Source organism: Leptopilina heterotoma, unplaced genomic scaffold (genome assembly GCF_015476425.1).
Source record: "Leptopilina heterotoma isolate Lh14 unplaced genomic scaffold, ASM1547642v1 Lhet_47, whole genome shotgun sequence".
NCBI classification, from domain to species: domain Eukaryota; kingdom Metazoa; phylum Arthropoda; class Insecta; order Hymenoptera; family Figitidae; genus Leptopilina; species Leptopilina heterotoma.
The window spans coordinates 1,728,974-1,751,379 of record NW_025111098.1 but is presented as its reverse complement, the minus strand read 5'-3'; the positions used below and the strand labels follow the sequence as shown (position 1 = coordinate 1,751,379).

Sequence of the window (22,406 nt, the reverse complement as noted above, 5' to 3'; positions counted from 1 at the left end):
AGAAACTTATTAGATGTAACAGGGATGGAACACTCTGCATCCATAGAAGTATCTAGTGGAAAAAAATCTAGTAATATTCACGGAAGCCCTATTAGGGTCTGTCCACAAAGAATGTATAGAACGTGACGACAACTTCACTCATATTTTTTATCCTTTTAAAGAAAAAAATAAAGTGGTGAAAGCATCTTAAAGCGGAAAGGAGGCTTTCCGCTTTAAGGCGCTTTCACAACTTTATTTTCGAAATGATTTTCGTACGTACGATTTAACGAACGAAAAGAAAATCATTGTAGAATGCCTTAAAAGAAGAAATCTTGTCGTATTTCAGATGCTCTTCTATATTATAATGCCATCTGGTGTAATTTTCAATAGTGTTTACATTTATAAACATGATGATAAACATTTTTCAACTCCAAAAGCAAAAGTTATGTGTAAAAGAAGAGTATCGTCTTTTTAAAAATTGTTTCTTTATTCACATTTGTAATTAGTAATCAATTGTAAGAAATTATTATTGAAAGACCTCATGGCAGATAATGAAATTGCCAAATCAAATGGGTAAATTTTTGCAATTCTTTATAAGCATTACATTTACATCTTATATCTATAATTTGTCTATTTATAAATAATCAGTATTTCACATCATTGTTCACTTGTCAAGCTATTACGTAGTGAAAATTTTAATAATTGCATTCTGAGAAATTTATTAATCCAGTGAATCATACAAGTACATTTTTTTTATCATACACCGAGAATCTTCTAAACGTCTATGGTAAATTATTATCAAACGTTATGAAACATTCCACTAATATTTATTCTCTAATCTCTTGTAACAAAAATTCATTTATAAGAATAATTTTTATGAAATATGTATTACATAAAGTTAAATATTGCTTATTACAATGTATAATTATATAAATATAATTTGTTGTGAGTAGAAAATAATCGCGTAAAATTAGCATGTAACTCAGGGTCAACTACTTAGGAATCGTTTTTTACAATATTTGATTTTAATGCTCCTTGAATAAATTATATAAATAACTATGTGAAATCGAAGTTAAATAAGTTTCCAAAAATAAATTATATTTTTATATTTATGAATAATGAGAAAAATAGGAACTTATTGTCTTTAATTAGATTAACTTCTTCAAATGTATTGAATCAATTTATTTTGAAATAATTGCAGTTGGCTTTGGGGATGGTTCAATGGATTTAGTTGGTCTGGTTCTTCTGCAACCATGTTGAGAACAGTTGAGAAGAAAATTTTATCTTGTAAGTTTATTTGTCATACATTTCAGTTGCATTGTTCAATTTGTCGCTCAACTATGTTGTAATCATCTACTGACAATAATATTTTTTGCCATGCAGTATAATAGCCTTGTTCAAGTTTCCGTGAATTGCATTACCTAATATGCCTGCTGATTAAAAAAATATATATCTACATAGATAACACGTATTTAATAATTATACTTTAGATAAATTAAAATTGTCATATAAAAGCTTTTAACAATATCAAACTAAATATTTTTTTACTATTAGATACACGTGTCAAAGCGCGCGTGCACATTCTTAGTCACTTATTGAAGCTCGAATACAATAGAATCATAGAGTTGCTACAAAAATTTAATTTTGTTTTTCCCTGATTTCCAGACAAAGTTTTCATTTTTCCCTGACCCTGAAGAATATTCTGATTCACTCTAAAAATGATTAGATACTCAAAAAAAAATTTCTATTACATTTATTTACTAATTTCTTTAATTGGAAAATTATTAGAAAACAAAAATAACTTTTTTCTAAATTAATATTTAATTCTTAATTTGTAAGAATTAAAGATGACCGAGTGATAAAATCATTATTTCATATTATTTTCATAATTTCAATTCAATTTTTTTTCCTACCATTTTTAACAAAAATTCTTCTCTAAATCAATTATTTTTAATAATTTTCAAAAAAGTTCTTTGAGAATTTTCAAATCCATTTCTTTTCTATACAATTTAATTTTTTCGAAATATCATCGATTATTCAGAAATTCTTTAATTATATAGTAGAAAATAAAAACTTGATATAATTTTAAAAAAAATTCAATTATTATAAACTTTTTCAAAAAAAATAATTCCACAGAATTGTTGGTTAAAAATATGAAAATTCAGATTTTCAAAAATTTTAATTTAAAACCTTTTCAATATTCAATTATTATCTAAAATTTTAACTGAAATTAATTTTTAAATCAATTTTTATTAGGAAATTCTATGAGAATTCAATTATTTAAATGCAAATAAAATGCAAATAAATAATTTATTGAATAATTGAATGTTTCTTAAAATTGAATTCTTATAAAGAATGAAATCAAATTTTCTTAAAATAATTGTTTTTTTTCGGAAATTTTAATAAGATTTTTAAGAATAGTTGCATTTTTTCGGAAAAAATGTTAAGAAAATCGTATTTTAAGTAATAAAAATTGTATAAAAATAATTTAAGTTATCTAAAGTATTTTATTATTTATTAAAATAATTGAAGCGCAAAGAATTTTATTATTAATGAGAATAATTGAATTTCTCTAAATTTTTTTTAATTAAAATTTTTAAAAATTAATTGAATTCTTTCAAGAAATTTTAAATTGCATTAAAAATAATTGAATTTTTTATCTTATATTATTTTATTAAAATTATATTTAAAATAATTGAAATTATCTAAAGTATTTTATTGCGAAGAAATTTATAAAAAATTTGTAAATAATTGAATTCCTGTGAAATTTTTATTATTTATGACAATAATTAAATGTTCGTATTTTTAGTATTTTAAACTAAAATTTTGCTATAAATGCATTATTTTATATAATAATTAAGTAAATATATTAAAAAATTTAACTAATTTCAGAAGAATTTGAATTTAAAATTTTTCAAAAATCTGAGTTCTTTAAAATTTCTAATTAAATTCATTTAAAATTGAAATTTTGTAAAATTGTTCATCAAAGAATTTGTAATTAATAATTTTATAATAGTTCTTAAAGAATTAAGTTATTAAAAAAAAATTTTTTTTTAATTTTTATGAATAAAATCAGATTTATGTCAGTTTAAACATAGCATTACAAAACATTATGCAATTTTTTTACCTTCTTTTTAACAATATTTAACATTTTGTTAAATAATTTTCAAATTTTTTTTTTAGAAATAAATAAAAGAAAATATATAATCTCGATTTGTCAGACAATGTTTTTACCTTCTTTTTAACAATATTTAACATTTAATTTTGTTAAATAATTTTCAAATTTTTTTAGAAATAAATAAAAGAAAATATAATTTCGATTTTTTCAAACTGCATGATTCTGATTTGTCAGTTACAATTTTTGTTTACAAAATTCTAAATTCTAAATTTATTCTGATGTAAGAAAATTTAATTTTGAAGTAACATTTTAAATAAATTAAAAGTATCATTTGAATACAAATTACAATTTTCAGTCTGTAAAAAATTAATTTAGATAACATAATCTAATTTAAGAAACTTGTTTCATGTCAGAAGTACTAAATTCCAGAAAAATGGCACTTTTATTTTCCTATTTAAATAACTCCAGAATTTTTATTTAAAAAATTATGAAACTTTGTAGAGTTATTTTTTATTGTAATATTTACCAATATGGAAATTATAGAGAAATTTTTTTTCTATATATACATTTAAGAAATTCAAAATTGATATGAAACTTTGGTAAATTTTTGCTTTTTGCAAGTGTAAAAAATTCATAAAATTGTAGATTATTTAAAAAAATATGAAAAAGTACTGAGTATATATATATAGTATTATTTCAAATGAAATGGACCGATTTTTGTGAAAATAGCAAATTAAATATTAATTATCAAAAATTAGGGTCAAATTTTAAAATATTAAAAAATAAAATTCACCATTGAATAGAGAAAAAAAGAAACTTTCAGAAACATATTGGATAGAATTTTTCTCATTACATGTATGTACAGAAAAAATTAAAAAAGTATACGGTGTTTAACAAACATAAAATTGACCCCTCTCTACCCCCTCCAAATTTTCGAAAAAATCAAAAATGTTTTTTCGGTACTTATTTTTTTGTATTCGCATACTTTTCTGAAAAATAATTAAATTACCATTTGACGTGAATATTATTATCCATTTTGGCACCATACAAGAGGGTAAAGTATATTCAGTGCATGGAACAAGTAAAAGATGCAATACTCAATGGCCCTAATCTACCAGTTTATTGTTAAGAGTTTAATTTGCAACATCATTAAAAACTCATTAAATCACAATTAAAAAGTAATAATTTTTTCTTTCTCATTTATGACTGTATACAGAATTTCAATCATTTTCCTAGAATTCTGATATTTCTTTCTAACATCAATAGACTAAAAGATTTCACAGTCTTTTTGCAAATTGAATGAAATTTTTTAAAAGAAATTATCAGACTTTTGAAAGTAACCTTTAGACAGCAAAATCTCAAAGTGTATAGAAATTCTAAGTTTCAAATATATCCGAGGTATTTTATAAATTAGAAGGAACGGAATTTTTACTTAACAAGTCTTTTCATTCTCTAATACCTAGAATTCTTTTTTTTTTTTGTAGATGAGGAACATTAATTTTTGCATAAATTCTGAGTATAATAGAAAAAGATTGCAAATTTTCAATTTATAATAATTTATGCACTTCTCTACCATTTACAGGCTTCGCACTCGATAATTACTTTTAAAATAGTAGCAAAAAGTAGCTTTAAAACTGAGAAAAAAGTAGTTATCGAAAAATTAAATTTGACTAAAAAAAATTTGTTTCAGTCGATTCACAAAAATTTGATTTAGTATTTCCCTGGCTTTTTTCCTGATTTCTATTAAAAATATTTACTTTCTTTTCTTATCCTGCTAAAAAACTTTAATTATTAATATTTCTAAACTTCAACTATTTAACAAATTTTTTAATAGAATTCTTCAAAAAATTCGATTATATTTAAAAATAATTTTTAAAAGTGAGAAAATAAAATTCTTTACAATATAAAATTTATTTCAATTAAACTTTACAAAATCTTCAAAATTGCAAATTTAATTTAATATTCTTAAATTATTTACAAGAATTTAACTAACTTCAAAAAATGTTAACTAAAATTTTTCAAAAGCCAAATTTTTATCAAAACTTCTAAATTAAATCATTCAAAAATTGAAAAAATTTTGTCTATTTATATTTAAACATTTATTTTTCTACAGGAGTTAATATTTTAAATAATTTAAATAATTATAATAACCAAATTTAATTATTTTTTGGGGATTTTTAAATAAAATAATTCAAAACTTTATAATTCTTTTGAAAACTGATAAATCATTAATTTTTTATGATAAATATTTAAATATTATTACAGTTTTACAACAATTAAAATTTTCAAAGACCAGTCAATTTAAAATTCTTTTAAAATTTAATTATTTCGAAAAATTTATATTTTAACGCTTTTAATATTTAATTGTTATCTACAATTTTATTTGAAATTAATTTTTTAATTAATTCTTGTTTTAAAAGTTCTACGAGAATTCAATTATTTAAATACAAAAATAAATAATGGATTGAATAATTGATTATTTCTTAAAATTGAACTTTTATAATTGTATATATTTTACTCAAATTTAAAAAAAAATTGAATTCTTTCAAAGAATTTGAATAAAATAATATTATTAAATTCAAATATTTGAATTTCAATATTTAAAGCCTTTTCAAAATTCATAATATAAATTATAAAGCTTAAAATGAAATTCATTTTTTAATCAATTTTTATTAGAAAATTATATGAGAATTCAATTATTTAAATACAAAAATAAATAATATTTTGAATAATTAAAAGTTTCTTAAAACTGAAATCTTATGAAGAATTTGATCACCAAATTTTTAAATAATTAATAAAATATCAAAATTTGAAAAAAGAAATAATTGCATCTTTTCCAAGAATTTGAATAAAACTTTTAAGAATAATTCCATTCTTTGACGAATATATTAAAATTTTTTTTTTAAATTTTATGAAAATTGAATTTTAAATGTAATTGTAAATCTGTAAAAATTTTATTATTTATGAAAATAATTGAAGTTTTTGGAAATAATTTTATTAACATTTTTTTTAAATAATGAAATTTGGTGAAATTTTATTAAAATTGAAGATAATAAAAATAATTGAATTTCAGCGAAGAATTTTATAATTTGGAAAAATAATTGAATTTTTGCGAGAAAAATGTTCTTAAAATTTATGAAAATAATTGAATTGTTTTAAAGAACTTTATTTAAAATTTTTAGAATGCTTCTATGAATTCTACTAAAATTTTTGAGAATACTTTTTTTATTTCAATTATTAGCGGATTTAAACTTTAAAAAAAAAGAAAAAAGTAGTTTTTAGTGTCAGAAATCTGAAAAAAGGATCCAAATAGTACCAGAAAGTGTAAAAAAAAGTAGTAAATATCAGTTTTTAGTAGATGAGTGCGAAAATCTGCATTTATGATTTTATTCGTTTTCAAAATATGCAATGTGTTACTAAAATCTATTAAAATTGCTTAAAAGCTTTTTATTTCTAAATATAAAAAATATGTTAGTTAAATTCTAAAGAAATAATACAAATTATCCCCTTTATTATCTAAACTGAACTTTGTGATTGAATTTAGGTCTGAAAACAGCATATCGTGGTTGGTACGTCGATATTGGTCCAGTTGTGGGACCGGCAGATAAAATATGGACGATTTCACTAAATGAAGAGTCACCGAAAACCCCAATAGTATTATTACACGGTTTAGGAGCAGGAGTTGCACTTTGGTGTCTCAATCTCGACACTTTTGCCACTCACAGGCCCGTTTATGCCATTGATGTATTAGGTAAACATTTTATAACTACTGCTTTTGAATGATGCTTTTAAATCATTAATCGTTACTATTATATGGGGCATTTCAGGTCTGCCCGACAACACGAATCGTTTTCAAAACGCTTAACAGAAAACAAATAACGGCGCTTTTACATTTTTATCATAAATCAGAAGGTATTATTTAACAGCGAAATTTCAACAATTTTTTAGTCATTGGCTTTAATTTTCAATTTCAAAAAGATTAATTTCACAAAATAAAAAATATAGCTTTCTTAAACTGTAAAATTTTTCATATTAAAAAATTCTTTACATGAAAAAGAGTTCATGACTACTGAATATAATTCAGGGTGACCGTTGGACCGGGAAAACCGGGAAACAGGGAAATTTTTTTCTTGACCAGTAATTTTGAAATTTTTTATGAATAAGTAGTTTTTTTTTAATAAAAACACTGGTTATTTTGTGTGTAAAAAATAGAAAACGTTTTATTTTGTAAACAATATTTAAAATACATATTAATAAAATTCTTCGCACGGGATTCAATTATTTTTAATACAATTTTAATGAAACTTCTCAAAGAATTAAATTATTTTTAATTAATTTTAATAAAATGTATAAGAATTTAATTATTTACAATACAATTTTATTTGAATTCCTATACAAAGAATTTTATTATTTCATAAAATTCAGAGCAAAAATTAAATTATTTCATATTCAAAATTATAAAAAATTACAAAAGTTACAAAAAGTAATATAAAAATTAATAAATAATGTTTTAAAAACCCTTATTTTTCATAAATTTTAAATTCGTTTTTCTTCAATAATTTTTAAGTAACTATTTATATATTTTAGAATGTTGATTTAGTATTATACTAATATTATTAATATAGAATGAACTTCAAAAAGTTTTAAATTAAAGTTTTAGAAAACTGAAATTTAAAACAATTTTAATTAAAAATATTCTGAATAAGTATATTTGATTTCCATTTTTTTAAGGAACTTTCTAAAAAATATAAAAAATAATTCAATTTTTTAAACAAATTTTTGATAAAATTCTAAGAAAGAATTCAATTATTTTCATAAATAATAAAACTCATAGAAGAATTTCAATTATTTTTAGTACTATTTTAAATTAATTAATCGAAAAATTAAATTATTTTCACAAATAAAGTTTTCCACAAGAATTCAATTAAAATAAAATTTCCATCCTAATGTTTATTATATTTAGAAAAAATTAATTATTTAAAACAATGTTTATAAAATTCTTATAATTCAATTATTTTAAAAAATAACAACAAAATTATTTTCAAAAATTCAATTATTAGCATAAATAAAAATATTCATTACAAGAATTCAATTATTTTTAAAAGTAATAAAATGCTTTTTAGGAATTCAATTATTTACAAAAATATTAGAATTTTTCACAGGATTTCAATTGTTTTCAAATATTTTAATAAAATTATTCGAAAGAATTAAATTATTTTAAATACAGTTTTAATTAAATTTTGTTTAAATAATTCAATTATTCTTTTAGATTTTAATAAAATTCTGTCCAAGAATTCAATTATTTACATAAATAATTCATCGAAAGAATTCAATTATTAAAGATAAATAACAAAATTATTATAGGAAATTCAATTATTTTGAGGCATTTTAATAAAATTCTTTGCAAAATTGCATTATTTTCACAAATAACATTATTCAACACAAGAATTCAATTATTATTAAAATTAATAAATTTCTTTTTAAAAATTCAATTATTTTAAGAAATTCCAATAAAATCGTTCACAAGAATTCAGTTATTTCCATTAATAATAAAACTCTTCTCAGGAATTCAATTATTTTTGAAAATTTTAACAAAATTCTTATCAACTATTCAATTATTTTGTTAAATAATAAAATTTATCACAGGATTTCAATTATTTAATTAATAAAATTTTACAGGAATAGCTCGAAAAATGTAATTATTCTTAAAAATTTAATTGAGGCCTTGGATCCAATAACTCGCCCGACGCTCGAAGGCACGCTCTAATACCAGTCGGGTAGCAGTGAGTGGCCCAGAGGCGCTCACTGCTCACTGACTGGCAGTTGCGCGTTCCTCCGAGCGTCGGGCGAGTTATTGGATCCAAGGCCTCAATTTCAATGCCTCGAAAAAATCAATTATTTAAAAAAATGTTTTTTTTTAATTATTTAGAAGAATTCAATTTTTACAAAAGTAGGTATTAGAATTTTTTACAGGAATTCAATTATTTTCAATTATTTTCATAAAATTATTCAAAAGAAGTCAATTATTTTAAATACAATTTTATTTAAACTTTTTTGAAAAAATTCAATTATTTTTTTAGATTTTAATAAAATTCTTCTGAAGAATTCAATTATTAAAGATAAATAACAAAATTATTCCCGAAAATTCAATTATTTTGAGCCATTTTAATAAAATACTTTGCAAAATTCAATTATTTTCATAAAAATCAATATTCATCATAAGGATTTAATTATTATTAAAAGTAATAAATTTCTTTTTAAAAATTCAATTATTTTTAAAAATTCCAATAAAATCGTTCGCATAAATTCAATTATTTTCATAAATAATAAAATGCTTTTAGGAATTCAATTATTTTCAAAAATATTTAATAAAATACCACACAGGCATTCAATTATTGTCAAAAATTTTAATAGTATTCTTTGTAAAATATAATTATTTTTAAAAACTTTTCGGAATTCAATGATTTTCAATATCTACTATTTTCATAAAATTTTCAAACAGAAATGAATTATTTAAAAAAAATTTTGTAAAAATCTTCGTAAGAATTCATTTTTTTTCATGAATAATAAAAAATTCTCAGGAATTCAATTATTTAAATTAGAATTCACATACAATTAATCGAAAGAAATCAATTATTTACAAATTTCATAAAATTCTTGGCAAGAATTAAATTATTTTTATAAATATTTAAATTCATTGATGAATAATAAAATTCGTTGGAAGAATTCAAGTTATTAGCAGGATACGAAAGAAGTAAATATTTTTGATGAAAATTAGGAAAAAATCATGAAAATAAAATACAGAATGTAATTTTTTTCAGTTTTGTGAAGTGTCTAAAACGAGTTTATTTGGTCGTCAAGTTTAATTTTTCGATAGCTTCTTTTTTACTACTTTTTTTTAGTTTGAAAGCTACTTTTTGCCACTTTGTGAAAATTAATTATCGAGTGCGAAGTCATTTGTTAGGCAAAAAGCGGTCACCCTGAGAATATAAATTTAAAAATGTAAAATATGGTTGGCGGCTAAATGTAAAATGTCCCATATTAAAGGAAAGTTAAATTTTTTTTTGTTTCACTATCAGTATTTGGTGATAAAGAGATATAATATTACAGGATTCGGTAGAAGTAGTCGACCAGTTTTTAGCAATCAAGCCCATGAAGTGGAGGAACAGTTGATTCGTTCGGTAGAAGAATGGAGACGAGAAATGCAATTGGATGAATTTGTACTACTAGGACATTCAATGGGAGGCTTCCTCGCAGCTTCCTATGCTCTTCAGTATCCTCAAAGAGTGAAGCATCTGATTCTTGCCGATCCTTGGGGATTTCCAGAAAAGCCCGAAGATTTAGGAAATAGGGCACACGTGCCACTGTGGATTAAAGCAATAGCTTATGTTGTGCAGCCTCTGAATCCTCTTTGGGCCGTGCGAGTAGCTGGTCCTTTTGGTAAACTTACATCTTTTTAAAATAGTAAATTGATATTAAATAAGCGAACTTGTATTTTATAAAAACAAAACTAAATTTTTTCCTTTAAGATCATAATTTTGAATACAATGTTTCAGGTCAGTGGCTTATCGAAACAACTAGACCGGATATAGTTAAAAAATTCGCACCACTTTTGAAGGAGGATATAAGTGTCATTTCGCAGTATATTCATCAATGCAATGCACAAAGTCCCACGTAAGGGAATTTTTATTTCTTTTTTCTTGATAATTGATAATTGAGTTCAGAAACTTTATGTTTTTTTAATATTCAATTTATTTAAAATCTAGTGGAGAAAGTGCTTTTCATGCAATGATGCATGGATTCGGTTGGGCGAAAAATCCAATTATTAAACGTATGGATAAATTAGACGCTGAAATTCCAATGACACTTATTTATGGCAGCAGATCTTGGGTTGACAATTCCTCAGGAGAAACAATTAAGCAAAGTCGAGAACAGTCTTATGTCAATGTTCAGGTAATTATTATCATGAATTTATATCAAAATAATAGTGAAATTGCAATTTCAGGGTTGCCAGAAAAATTTAATTTCGTTTTTCCCTGATTTCCAGACAAAATTTGGACTTTTTCCTTGACCTTAAAGAATATTCTGATTCACTCTAAAAATAATTAGATACTCAAAAAAAAGTTCTATTACATTTATTTTCGAATTTCTTTAATTGTAAAATTATTCGAAAACATCAATAACTTCTATTTTTAAATAAATATTTAATCTTTATATTTTTCCATAGGAATTAAAATTATCAAAAATTTTAAATTCAAACCTTTTTGAAATTAAACAACTTATAAGAATATTTATTATAAAACATGAAGAAATTGATAACTCCGAGTCTTCGATTCAAAGTTATCAATTTCTTCGTGTTTTATAATAAGTAAAGATGACCGAGTGATAAAATCATTATTTTATATTATAAAAAAATGTTGTTACTGTATGCTCTTCAAAATTATTTTCATTATTTCAATTCAATTATTATTTTCTAGAATTTTTATCTAAAATTTTTCTTTAAATCAATTATTTTTAATAATTTTTGAAAAAGTTCTTTGAGTATTTTTAAATCCATTTATTTACAAATCAATTTTACAAAATTTCTATTATTCGAAAATTCTTCAATTAAATATATTTTAGAAAATAAAAACATATCAAATAATTTCAAAAGAATTAAAATTAAAATTTTTCAAAAAAATTAGTTCTACAGAATTGTTAGTTAAAAGCATAGAAAATTCGGATTTTGAAAGATTTTAATTAGAAACCTTTTAAAAATTCAATTATTTCTAAAAATTGCAATTATTAGTAACTTCTCCAAAATTCAATTATTATTTAAAATTTTAACTAAAAATCATTTTTAAATCAATTTTTATTAGGAAATTCTTCGAGAATTCAATTATATTTAAATACAAAAATGAATAATTTATTCAATAATTATTCTTAAAAATTAAATTCTCATGAAAAATTTTGTTATAATTATGAAAATAATTGAATTATTGCAAAGAAATTTATAAAAAATTTGTATATAGATAATTGAATTCCAGTGAAATGTTTATAATTTATGAAAATAATTAAATGTTTTTTTAAAAAATTAAATTTTTATGGGAAAATTTACTAAAATTTTAGATATTAAAAATCATTAAATTGAGGAAAATTTTTGAGAATAATTGAAATTTTATATAAAAAATTTTTTTAAGTAATTGAATTTTGTCGAAGAATTTAAATAAAATTTTTAATATTAATTGCATTTTTTGAAAAATTTTATAAAGAACTTATGAAAATAATTGAATTTTTGTGACGAATTTGAAAAAAATATTTTTTAAATACTTGAATTCTTTTGTTAAATTTGATTTAAATAATAAATATTAAAAATTATTGAATTTCGAAAAATTTTTGAAATTAATTGAATTTCTACGAAAAATTTCTTTAAAATTTTTTGTAAATAATTAAATTTGTTACGAAGAATTTCATTCAGATTTTTGAAAATAATTGAACTCTTTTGAAGATTTTTATAAAACTTGGATAATTGCATTTTCGTGGAATTTATTCAAAATTTTACTAAAAATAATTGAAGTCCTGCAATGAGTTTTATAATAGTTATAAAAATAATTGAATTTTTGCAACGAATTGTATTAAAACTTTCAAAAGTAATTGTATTCTTGGAAAAAATTTTATTATTTATGAATATAATTGAATTATTGCGAAAAAATTTATTTAAAAAATGGTAAATATTTGAATTCTTTTGAAATTTTTATTATTTATGAAAATAATTAAATGTTTGCGTAGAATTTTATTAAAATTTTCTTTTAAATAATTGAATTCTTTTGGGACAATTTATTAAAATATAGTAGATATTGAAAATCATTAAATTGTGGAAAAATTTTGAAAATAATTAAATTTCGGAGAATAATTTTATTTTTAAAGATAAAATTGACATCTTGATGAGAATTTTTTTAAATTCTGGAACATAATTGAATTTCTGTGAAGAATTTTATTATTTTTGAAAATAATTCAGAATTGAAATTTTATAAAATTTCAAATGGATACCTTCTGAAGTTGATCTATTTATGAAAATTGTAAACGCTACTCTTTTAAAATTCAATCAATTTTGAATTATTTAAGTAAAATTATTCATTAAATAATTTGAAGTAATAATTTTGTAATAGTTAAAAGAATATAATAGTTTAAAAAGAAATTATTGTCAAAAATAGAAAAAATTGAATGTTTTTTTCTTTAGAATTCTTGATAATTTCATAGTTTATTAGACAAACAGAAAAGACACAAAAATTCAGAATTTTCTTATGAATTCTAAAAATTTTATTTTTTCCAGGTACTTTTAATAAAAATCCCTGACTTTCCTCTTATTTCCCTGAACAATTCTACTTTTCCTAACTTTTCCCTGACCTGTGGCAACTTTGAATTAGAATTAGGGCCATTGATATCAAGGATTGTGACTGAACTTCAAAAATTAGAAAAATTTGGATTTAATAGCATCTACGATTAGAATTTATTTTGCAAATTACTGTAACAAATTTTTAATTATATTACAGGTCATATCTGGAGCAGGGCATCACGTTTATGCCGACAAGAGTGAGATATTCAATAAACATGTATTAGAAGCATGTGATCTTAGTGATAGCATTCCAAATTCGATTTCACCTTCGAACATCAAAATAGAGTTAAAAAATGATAATGATCAACAATCTAGCAAATTAAAAATTCAAAATGTCAATAGGATAGACAGCAAAGAATCAGATGCATATCAACCAAGGACTAATAGTTGAAAATTAACTATACATTATTTATTTGTACGTAATATTCTCCAATCTGCTTCTCTATAGAACCGTTTTAAGTTCATCAATTTTATTTACCCCAAATCATCACTTGCTATTGCCTAAAGTTACACTAAAGTTTTTTACACTCAAGTTTTAAGATAATGAGTCATTTTTGAGTCGACTCGTTTTTATAATTAAAGAAAGGACAAATTTCGATCAACGTTAAATACAATTAATATTTCAATTTCTATTTTTATCTTAACGAAGCTGTATAAAGGCTTATACAGTTTTGTGAACTGTGTTCAAGTCTTTTTTCAAATAGCAATTTATAAAATGGGGTAAATACTAATTAAGATTAAAAGACACGTGCAATTAGTTGCATTATTTTTCTATTCACACACTGACAAATATATTCTATTGAATCAAGAATTAAATTGGCCAAAGTTTTTGATTTAATAGAATATTTTTATCAATGTAGAGTACCTAGAGTGCCTATAAAGGAAAGCGATAGGTTTTCCTACTTATATTGAGAAACTTATAGAACACTTTGATCTAATTTAATTAAAAATTAGTATTTGTAAAAGAAAGCAAACTATTACTTACGAGTAATTGTAATCTTTCTTTCTGTGTAGCTATAATTAAACTGTCCCACAATAGAAAAACTGCGGTAATTTGCTATTTTTTTTATGTTTACAAAAAAGAAACTGCGACCAAAGGAACAATGTCACTTACCCCAGTTTTTAAATTTTAGGGCATCAAAATTTCACGTGATGATAATAATTAATATGAACACATAGAACACTTAATTATTGCTTTGAATACCGAAACAACAATTTAAAAAAAAACTTATTTATTAGATGGCGTCTACTTTTTAGTATATATTTTAATAAAGATTAATATATTTAATTTATACAGACATAATTTTCCTTTTAAAAAGCAATGAAAAATTTCTAATTTAATTTATATAAACATAACTTTTCTTTTAAAAAGCAGTGAAAAATTTATTATTAAGTAAAATTCATATGTTGGTAAATATCATATCTTTGTAAATTTAAATTTTGTTAATTACTCTGTTGCATTATTTGAAGTGAATATAAGTTTGCATACATTGGATGTAAATAAAATGTTTTGTTTGTTAATAATCTTATTTGTATTTATTTACAATTATCTATCTTTATTCTCTAGAATATAGTCTTCATTATCTGGTGTTTCGTTATAGCTTTCGTTATGAATATCATCGATATCATTATCATAATTTTCCTGGTAATCATCATAATCATCTTCATTGTTAAAATAATCATCATCCTCAATATCATCATTATCATCATAAATATAATTGTTTTCAAAATCTCCTTCATAGTTCGCAGACTTTCTTTTCAATCTGGCTTTAATTTCTTGTTGTTTCAAAAAACTGTCAAATAATGTTCGTCTCTCATTATTTGACAAGAATTGTTCGGCGGTCAAATTTTCGGGAAATTTACTGACAGGCGTAGACATAATTTGTTTTGGTTGAACTTTTTCTAAAGAGATTTTAATCTAAAAAGAAAAATTCAGTGAGAAAAAATTATTTAGTGAGAAACAAAAAAATTATTCAGGTCTCGGATCAACTTTAAAGCGGTAAAAAAAAGTCGCTTTATTCGATTATTTAATTCGGTGACAAAAATTTTATTTTCTATTTTTCTAATTGTTCTCTTTCAATGATTTTTAAATTCAATTATGCAAAATTTCAATAATTTTGTTAAATAATTATTTAAATACGTCTTATTTGTTTTTCTACGGAAAATTTAATAATTTCTGAAAATTACAACTTTTATAACCCCTCCAAAATTCAATTATTTCTTTTCCACAATTTTTAACTAAACGTCACCTCTAAGTTAATTATTTTTAATAATTTTTGAAAAAGTTCTTTGATTTTTAAATTAATTTTCAAATCCATTTGTTTACAATTCAATTTTACGAAATTTCGATTATTCGAAAATTCTTCAATTAAATATACCTATATATTACAAAATAAAAACTTCAAATAATTTAAAAAAAAATTTAGTTCATCTTTTTGAAAAAAATTAATTCAACAGATTTATTGCTTAAAAGTATGAAAAATCCAGATTTTCAAAGATTTTAATTTGGAAGCTTTTCAAAAAATCAATTATTTCTAAAAATTTACGCTATAATGCTTTTAATAATCAATTATTAACCAAAATCTTGAGTCAAATTAATTTTTAAATCAATTTTTATCAGAAAATTCTACAAGAATTCAATTATTTAAATACAAAAACAAATAATTTATTGAATCATTCAATGTTTCTTAAAATTAAATTCTCATAAGGAATTTTATCAATAAATTTTTAAATAATTTCAATTCTTTCCATGAATTTTAATAAAATTTTTAAGAATAATTAAATTTGTCGAGGAATTCGATTAAAATTGTATAAAAAATAATTGAAATTTTGCGATAAGTTTTATTATTTATGAAAATTGTTGAATCTTTGTAAAAAATTTTGTTATTTTTGAAAATAATTGAATTATTGCGAAGAAATCTATAAAAAATTTGTAAATAGATCATTGAATTCATATGAAATTTTTATTATTTATGAAAATAAGTAAATGTTTGCGTAGAATTGCTTTTTAAATAATTGAATTCTTTTGGAAAAATTTATTAAAATAATAGTTATTAAAAATCATTGAATTGAGAAAAATTTATGAAAATAATTGAAATTTTATAAAAATTTATTTTAAATAATTGAATTCTTTCGAAGAATTTTAATAAAATTTTTTAAATTAATTGCATTTTTCGAACAATTTTATAACTTATAAAAATAATTGAATTTTTGTGACAAATTTGATTAAAATATTATTTAAATACTTGAATTCTTTTGGTAAATTTTATTGAAATTGTAGATATTCAAAATGATTGAATTTCGATAAATTTTTCAAATTAATTGAATTGCTACGATGAATTTCTTTCAAATTTTTGAAAATAATTGAATTCTTTTGAAGAATTATTTTAATATAATTTTTAAGAATTGCATTTTTCGTGGAATTTATTAAGAATTTTATTTAAATTTTCTTTTAAATAATTGAATTCTTTAGGAAAAATGTATTAAAATAGTAGATATTGAAAATCAATAAATTGAGGAAATTATTTAAAATAATTTAATTTCGAAGAATAATTTTATTATCTATAAAGATAATTGGACTTTTGACGATAATTTAAAAAAATTTTTGAACATAATAATTGAATTTCTGCAAAGAATTTTATTAATTTTGAAAATAATTGAAATGTCTGCAATCATTTGTAACTTCTCTAAAATTCAATATTCTAAAATATTTTTAACTAAAATTTTTCCATAAATTTATTATTTTTTAATAATTAATTAAATGTTTATTAAAAAATTGAACTAAATTAAGAAGAATTTAAATTATTAAAAGTTATCAAAAATCTATATTCTTTGAAATTTCTAATTAAATTCATTCAAAATTGAAAATTAGTTTTCTGTAATTATATTAAAATATGTAATTTTTAAAAGATAGGAATTTGTTTTTTAATTATATACAATTAAAAAATCTCTAAAGATTTTCCATTACCATTTTTTTGGGAATTCAATAATTACTTTAAAATTTTTGAATTAAAATTCTTCAAAAGTTGATTTTCCAAAAAAATTGAAATAAAATACTTGAAAAAATGAACTATTTTCAATTAAATTTGACAAAATTCCAATTATTCATTATCTTTTTAATTGTAGGTATATCTCGAAAAATAAAAAAAATAAAAAATAAATAAAATTTAAAAATATTGAAAAATAATTTTTCAAAGATTGGTTTCGTTATTTTTCACACTACTATAAAAATCGAAAGAAGTTGCATTTTATACTAAAAATATGGTATTTTATTGCAATATTTGGAAGAAAAGTTGAAAAAGTTGCAATTTTTGAAAATGAGTCGAAAAAGTCGCATTTTTTGAATGTAGTCGAAAAAAGTCAAAAAAGTCACAATATCCAAGGCCTGAATATTAAAAAAATCCTTTTAATTTCTCTTATATAAATTTATTTGTTCATTGAATTAATTGAATTGAGAAGAATGAAATGATGAATATAAATACCTTGTTCATAATAGAAGAGCAATTTAAGCCAAGAACATCATGACGCATTTCCGGTAAATCGACAGAACAATCATCAATCTCTTCATTTTCATTAGCAACATTAAATTGAGCAATTTCACTTTTTGCTTCGGGTGAAAGTTCAGTGAATATAACCGACTCACACTTCCGGCTTACTGTGTCTGTTGGTTCAAAATCTTCATCAAAATTAATTTCAGATAACCTCCTATCGATTTCATTGAGGAAAAATAATCTTCTATCCTTGATAAACCTAATAGGAGGAACAATTGATATTACTCGAAGCTGAGACAATTTGTGTTGTAACAGTCCCTCAGAGGAATGGAGTATTTTTTCAGTTGCCTCGTTAAATGATGGGTCAAATCTACTGTGCCAATACACATTGACGTATTGGAGATCAGTTGTGATATTAACTTGAGAAACATCAATTCCTCGGCCAACAAGTTCCGGAGCTACTTCTCCTGTTGCCATTAGGTCCGTTATGTGTTTCATAAAAAGCTTGTTGAGAACTTCAGTTCTACGGGTCCTATGCTTTGGTATGTCGATTTCGCCTTTTAAAGAAGGAAGCCGCGTTGAGGCATTCGATACTTTTCTAAAATAATAATAAATATTATATCAAAATTCGATAATCGTTTAAAATTTCTATAAATTTCAATTTACAGGATCACTAAAATAGCACTTTTGTTGTGACGCAAAAATTTAAACTGTTTTAGTATATCAGACGCACTTCCCGTGAGAAAGACCCATAAAGCGATTGGACAATCACAAGGGGGAAGGGGTAAAATTTCCCTTTCCTATCGCTGACTGGGACTTTCTCATGGTCCGTGCCGTTGATATAGTCATAAGAAAATTCTGAATTTTAGTGTCTTTTTTGTTTGCCTCATAAACTATTAAATCACCACAAATTCTAATAAAAAAAACATAATTTTTTCTATTTCTGACAATAATTTCTTTTTAAAAAACTTAATTCTTCAAGAACTATCACAAAATTATTAATTAGAAATTATTTAATGAAAATTTTACTTAAATATTCCAAAATTAATTCAATTTTAAAAGAGTTGCGTTTACAATTTTCCTAAATAGATCGACTTCAAAAGGTTTTAATTTAAAATTTTATAAATTAGTTACAAATACTAAAAAAAATTTAATTTTGGAGAAGTTACAAATAATTGAAATAATGATTTTCAATATCTAGCATTTTAATAAATTGTTCCAAAAGAATTCAATCACTTAAAAGAAAATTTTAATAAAATTCTACTCAAACATTTCATTATTTTTATAAATAATAAAATGCAATTATTCTTAAAAATGTTATTATAATTCTTCAAAAGAATTCAATTATTTTCGAGAATTCAAAGTAAATTCTTCATAACAATTCAATTATTTTCAAAAAATTTGAATAACAATTTTTGTAGAAATTCATTAATTCAATTAATTTCAAAAATTTTTCGAAATGCAATAATTTTCAACATCTACTCGAAAAATATAATTATTCCTAATAATGTTATTTAAATTCATCAGAAGAATTCAATTATTCAAAAAATTTTCTTAATTCAATGATAGTTAATATCTACTATTATAATCCTAAATAGTTCCAAAAGAATTGGATTATTTTAAAAGAAAGTTTTAATAAAATCCTACGCAAACATTTAATTATTTTCATAAATAATAAAAATTTCAAAGGAATTCAATTATTTACAATTTTTTTTTTATAAATTTTTTCGCAAAAATTCAGTTGTTTTCATAAATAATAAAATTTTGTACAAAAATTCAATTACTTTTATAATTAAAAAAAGTCATCGCAGGACTTTAATTATTTTTAATAAAATTTTTAATAAATTTCACGAAAAATGCAATAATTCTTAAAAATTTTGTTACAATTCTTCAAAAGAATTCAATTAATTTTAAAAATTTGAATGAATTACGATTCAATTATTTCCAAAAAATTTTAAAGAAATTCTTCGTAGAAATTCAATTAATTTCAAAAATTTATCGAAATTCAATAATTTTTAATATTTATTATTTCAATCAAATTTACTAAATATAAAATTTCAATGATTTTCAATATTTATTATTTTAATAAATTTTTTCAAAAGAATTCAATTATTTAAAAAAAATTCTTCACAAACATTTAATTATTTTTATAAATAATAAAAATTTCACAGGAATTTAATTATCTATTTACAAATATTTTATAAAAATAAAATAAAAAAATTTTTTACAAGTATTCAATTATTTTCATTAATAATAAAACTCATCCCCGAATTTCAATTATTTTTTATGCAATTTTCATCGAATTTCTAAAAAAATGTAATTATACTCTTAAAAATTTTAGGAACATTTGTCGAAAGAATTGAATTATTAAAAAGTTTGTTGATAAAATTCTTTATGAGAATTCAATTTTAAGAAATATTCAATTAGTCAATAAATTATTTGTTTTTGTATTTATAAATACCTAGTCTTAAAATAAATATTCTTGTAGAATTTCTTGATTAAAATTGATTTAAAAATGAATTTCAGTTACAATTTTAGATAATAATTGAATATTTAAAGCATTATATCGTGAATTTTTAGAAATAATTGAATTTTGAAAAGGTTTCAAATTAAAATCTTTGAAAATCTGAATTTTAATACTTTTAACCAACAATTCTATAGAATTTATTTTATTGAAAAAGTTTAATTAAATTTGTTTTGAAATTATTTGAAGTTTTTATTCTTTAATAAACATTTAATTAAAGAATTTCCGAATAATCGAAATTTCGTTAAGTTGAATTTTAAACATAATGTATTTGATTTGATATTCATTGTTTTTCTATGCTCATAAGTTTTGTTATTGTCAAAATAAATGTAAATTCAAAAATGTTATTTTCGTTAATGTTTTAACGTCACTTCAGCCTAATCTTTTTTATAGCCTAAAAAATTTACTGATTAAATTGAAGTACTACTTTAAAGGTATATTCTTAAGTAAATAAATAGAATAACATACTTTTTTGTACCCTCAGCCATCATTTTGTTTATAAATCTGCCTGCTCTTGTCCGAGTATATTGTACACCGGTAGTACAAAAACACAAACTTAGATTAGGAGTTAAAATCAAATTGTTCAACCGAACAATTGATGACTGCATTTTTTCCAGCATAAAATGAACAGAATTATATTAAAATATTATTGTTTCATTTGATCATTTCGGAAGTAATCATTAATATCACTGAAGTCTTTTTATTTACTTTTAAGACATGTGGAAAAGGTTAGAACATCAACAATGCAGTGTAACCTAAATGAGGTTCTACAATAAACGAATTAACATTTTCATCTATTGTAGAAGCTCCTTTAAATGCTCTTTGCTTAAAGGTGCTTTCCCAATAGCGGTCTACAGTTCAAAACAGAGTCAAATCAACAACTAAAAAAAGAAAAAAGTATCGTCCATCCTTTTCTATCACATAAAAAGTTTACGATTTAAACGGAAGGCGCACGTATTTAATGACAATTGTAAATTTCATTTCTTTCATTTTTAATTAAATAAATTAAAAAACTTTCTTTAAAAAAACAGTGGAATCTCAATTTCACAGAAATTCAATTATTTACCTTTTTTTTATAAATTTTTTTTGCAATAATTCAATTCTTTTCATAAATAATACAATTTTTTTGAGTTTTAATAACTAATTAAACTCAACACAGGACTTCAATTATTTTTAATGAAATTTTGAATAAATTTCATGAAGAACGCAATTATTTTTAGAAATTTTATTAAAATGATTCAAAAAAATACATTCATATTTTCAATAAATTTTTTTAAAAATTCTTCAAAAGAATTCAATTATTTTCAAAAATTTTTTTTATAAAATTTCAATTATTTTCAAGAATTTTCCTGAATTTAATAATTTTTAATATCTACTGTTTTAATAAATTTTTCCAAAAGAATTCAATTATTTAAATAAAATTCTGCTCAAACATTTAATTATTTTTATAAATAATAAAAATTCCACAGTAATTCAATTATTTACAATTTTTTAATGAATTTTTTTGCAATAATTCAATTATTTTCATAAATAATAAAATCTTTTACAAGGATTCAATTATTTTTAATAAAACTAATCGCAGGACTTCAATTATTTTTAAATAAAATTTTCAATAAATTCCACAAAAAATATAAATATTCTTAAAATTTTTTTTTAAATTCTTCAAAAGAATTCAATTATTTTCTAAAATTTGAATGAAATTCGTCACAAGAAATCAATTATTTCCAAAAAATTTTAATAAAATACTTCATAGAAATTCAAATAATTTAAAAAATTTGTCAAAATTCAATAATTTTTATGATTTCAATCAAATTTACCAAAAAAATTAAATTATTTAAAAAATATTTTAATCAAATACAAGAATTTAATTATTTTCATAAGTTATAAAATTGAAAAATGCGATTAATCTTAACAATTTTA

The 22,406-nt window shown here is 21.2% G+C and overlaps 2 protein-coding genes across 3 annotated transcripts; one reads left to right on the top strand and one right to left on the bottom strand.

Annotated features, from left to right (window-relative positions):
* Window positions 1-361: 361 nt before the first annotated feature.
* LOC122507436 ((Lyso)-N-acylphosphatidylethanolamine lipase) lies at window positions 362-14,996 on the top strand. 2 transcript variants are annotated; one of them, XM_043620138.1, is made up of 7 exons: window positions 362-552; window positions 1,181-1,266; window positions 6,642-6,848; window positions 10,208-10,537; window positions 10,654-10,771; window positions 10,864-11,050; window positions 13,630-14,996. In XM_043620138.1, the coding sequence occupies exons 1-7, from the start codon at window positions 521-523 to the stop codon at window positions 13,861-13,863; spliced, it is 1,194 nt and encodes a 397-aa protein (XP_043476073.1). In that variant the 5' UTR covers window positions 362-520; the 3' UTR covers window positions 13,864-14,996. The 2 variants fall into 2 exon arrangements, with proteins under 2 accessions (XP_043476073.1, XP_043476074.1); XM_043620139.1 differs by lacking the exon at window positions 362-552 and adding an exon at window positions 729-766.
* A 7-nt stretch (window positions 14,997-15,003) lies between these two features.
* LOC122507437 lies at window positions 15,004-21,246 on the bottom strand. Its single transcript, XM_043620140.1, has 3 exons — window positions 20,955-21,246; window positions 17,954-18,560; window positions 15,004-15,390 (listed from the first exon to the last, which is right to left on the bottom strand). The coding sequence occupies exons 1-3, from the start codon at window positions 21,104-21,106 to the stop codon at window positions 15,019-15,021; spliced, it is 1,131 nt and encodes a 376-aa protein (XP_043476075.1). The 5' UTR covers window positions 21,107-21,246; the 3' UTR covers window positions 15,004-15,018.
* Between the last annotated feature and the right edge of the window lie 1,160 nt (window positions 21,247-22,406).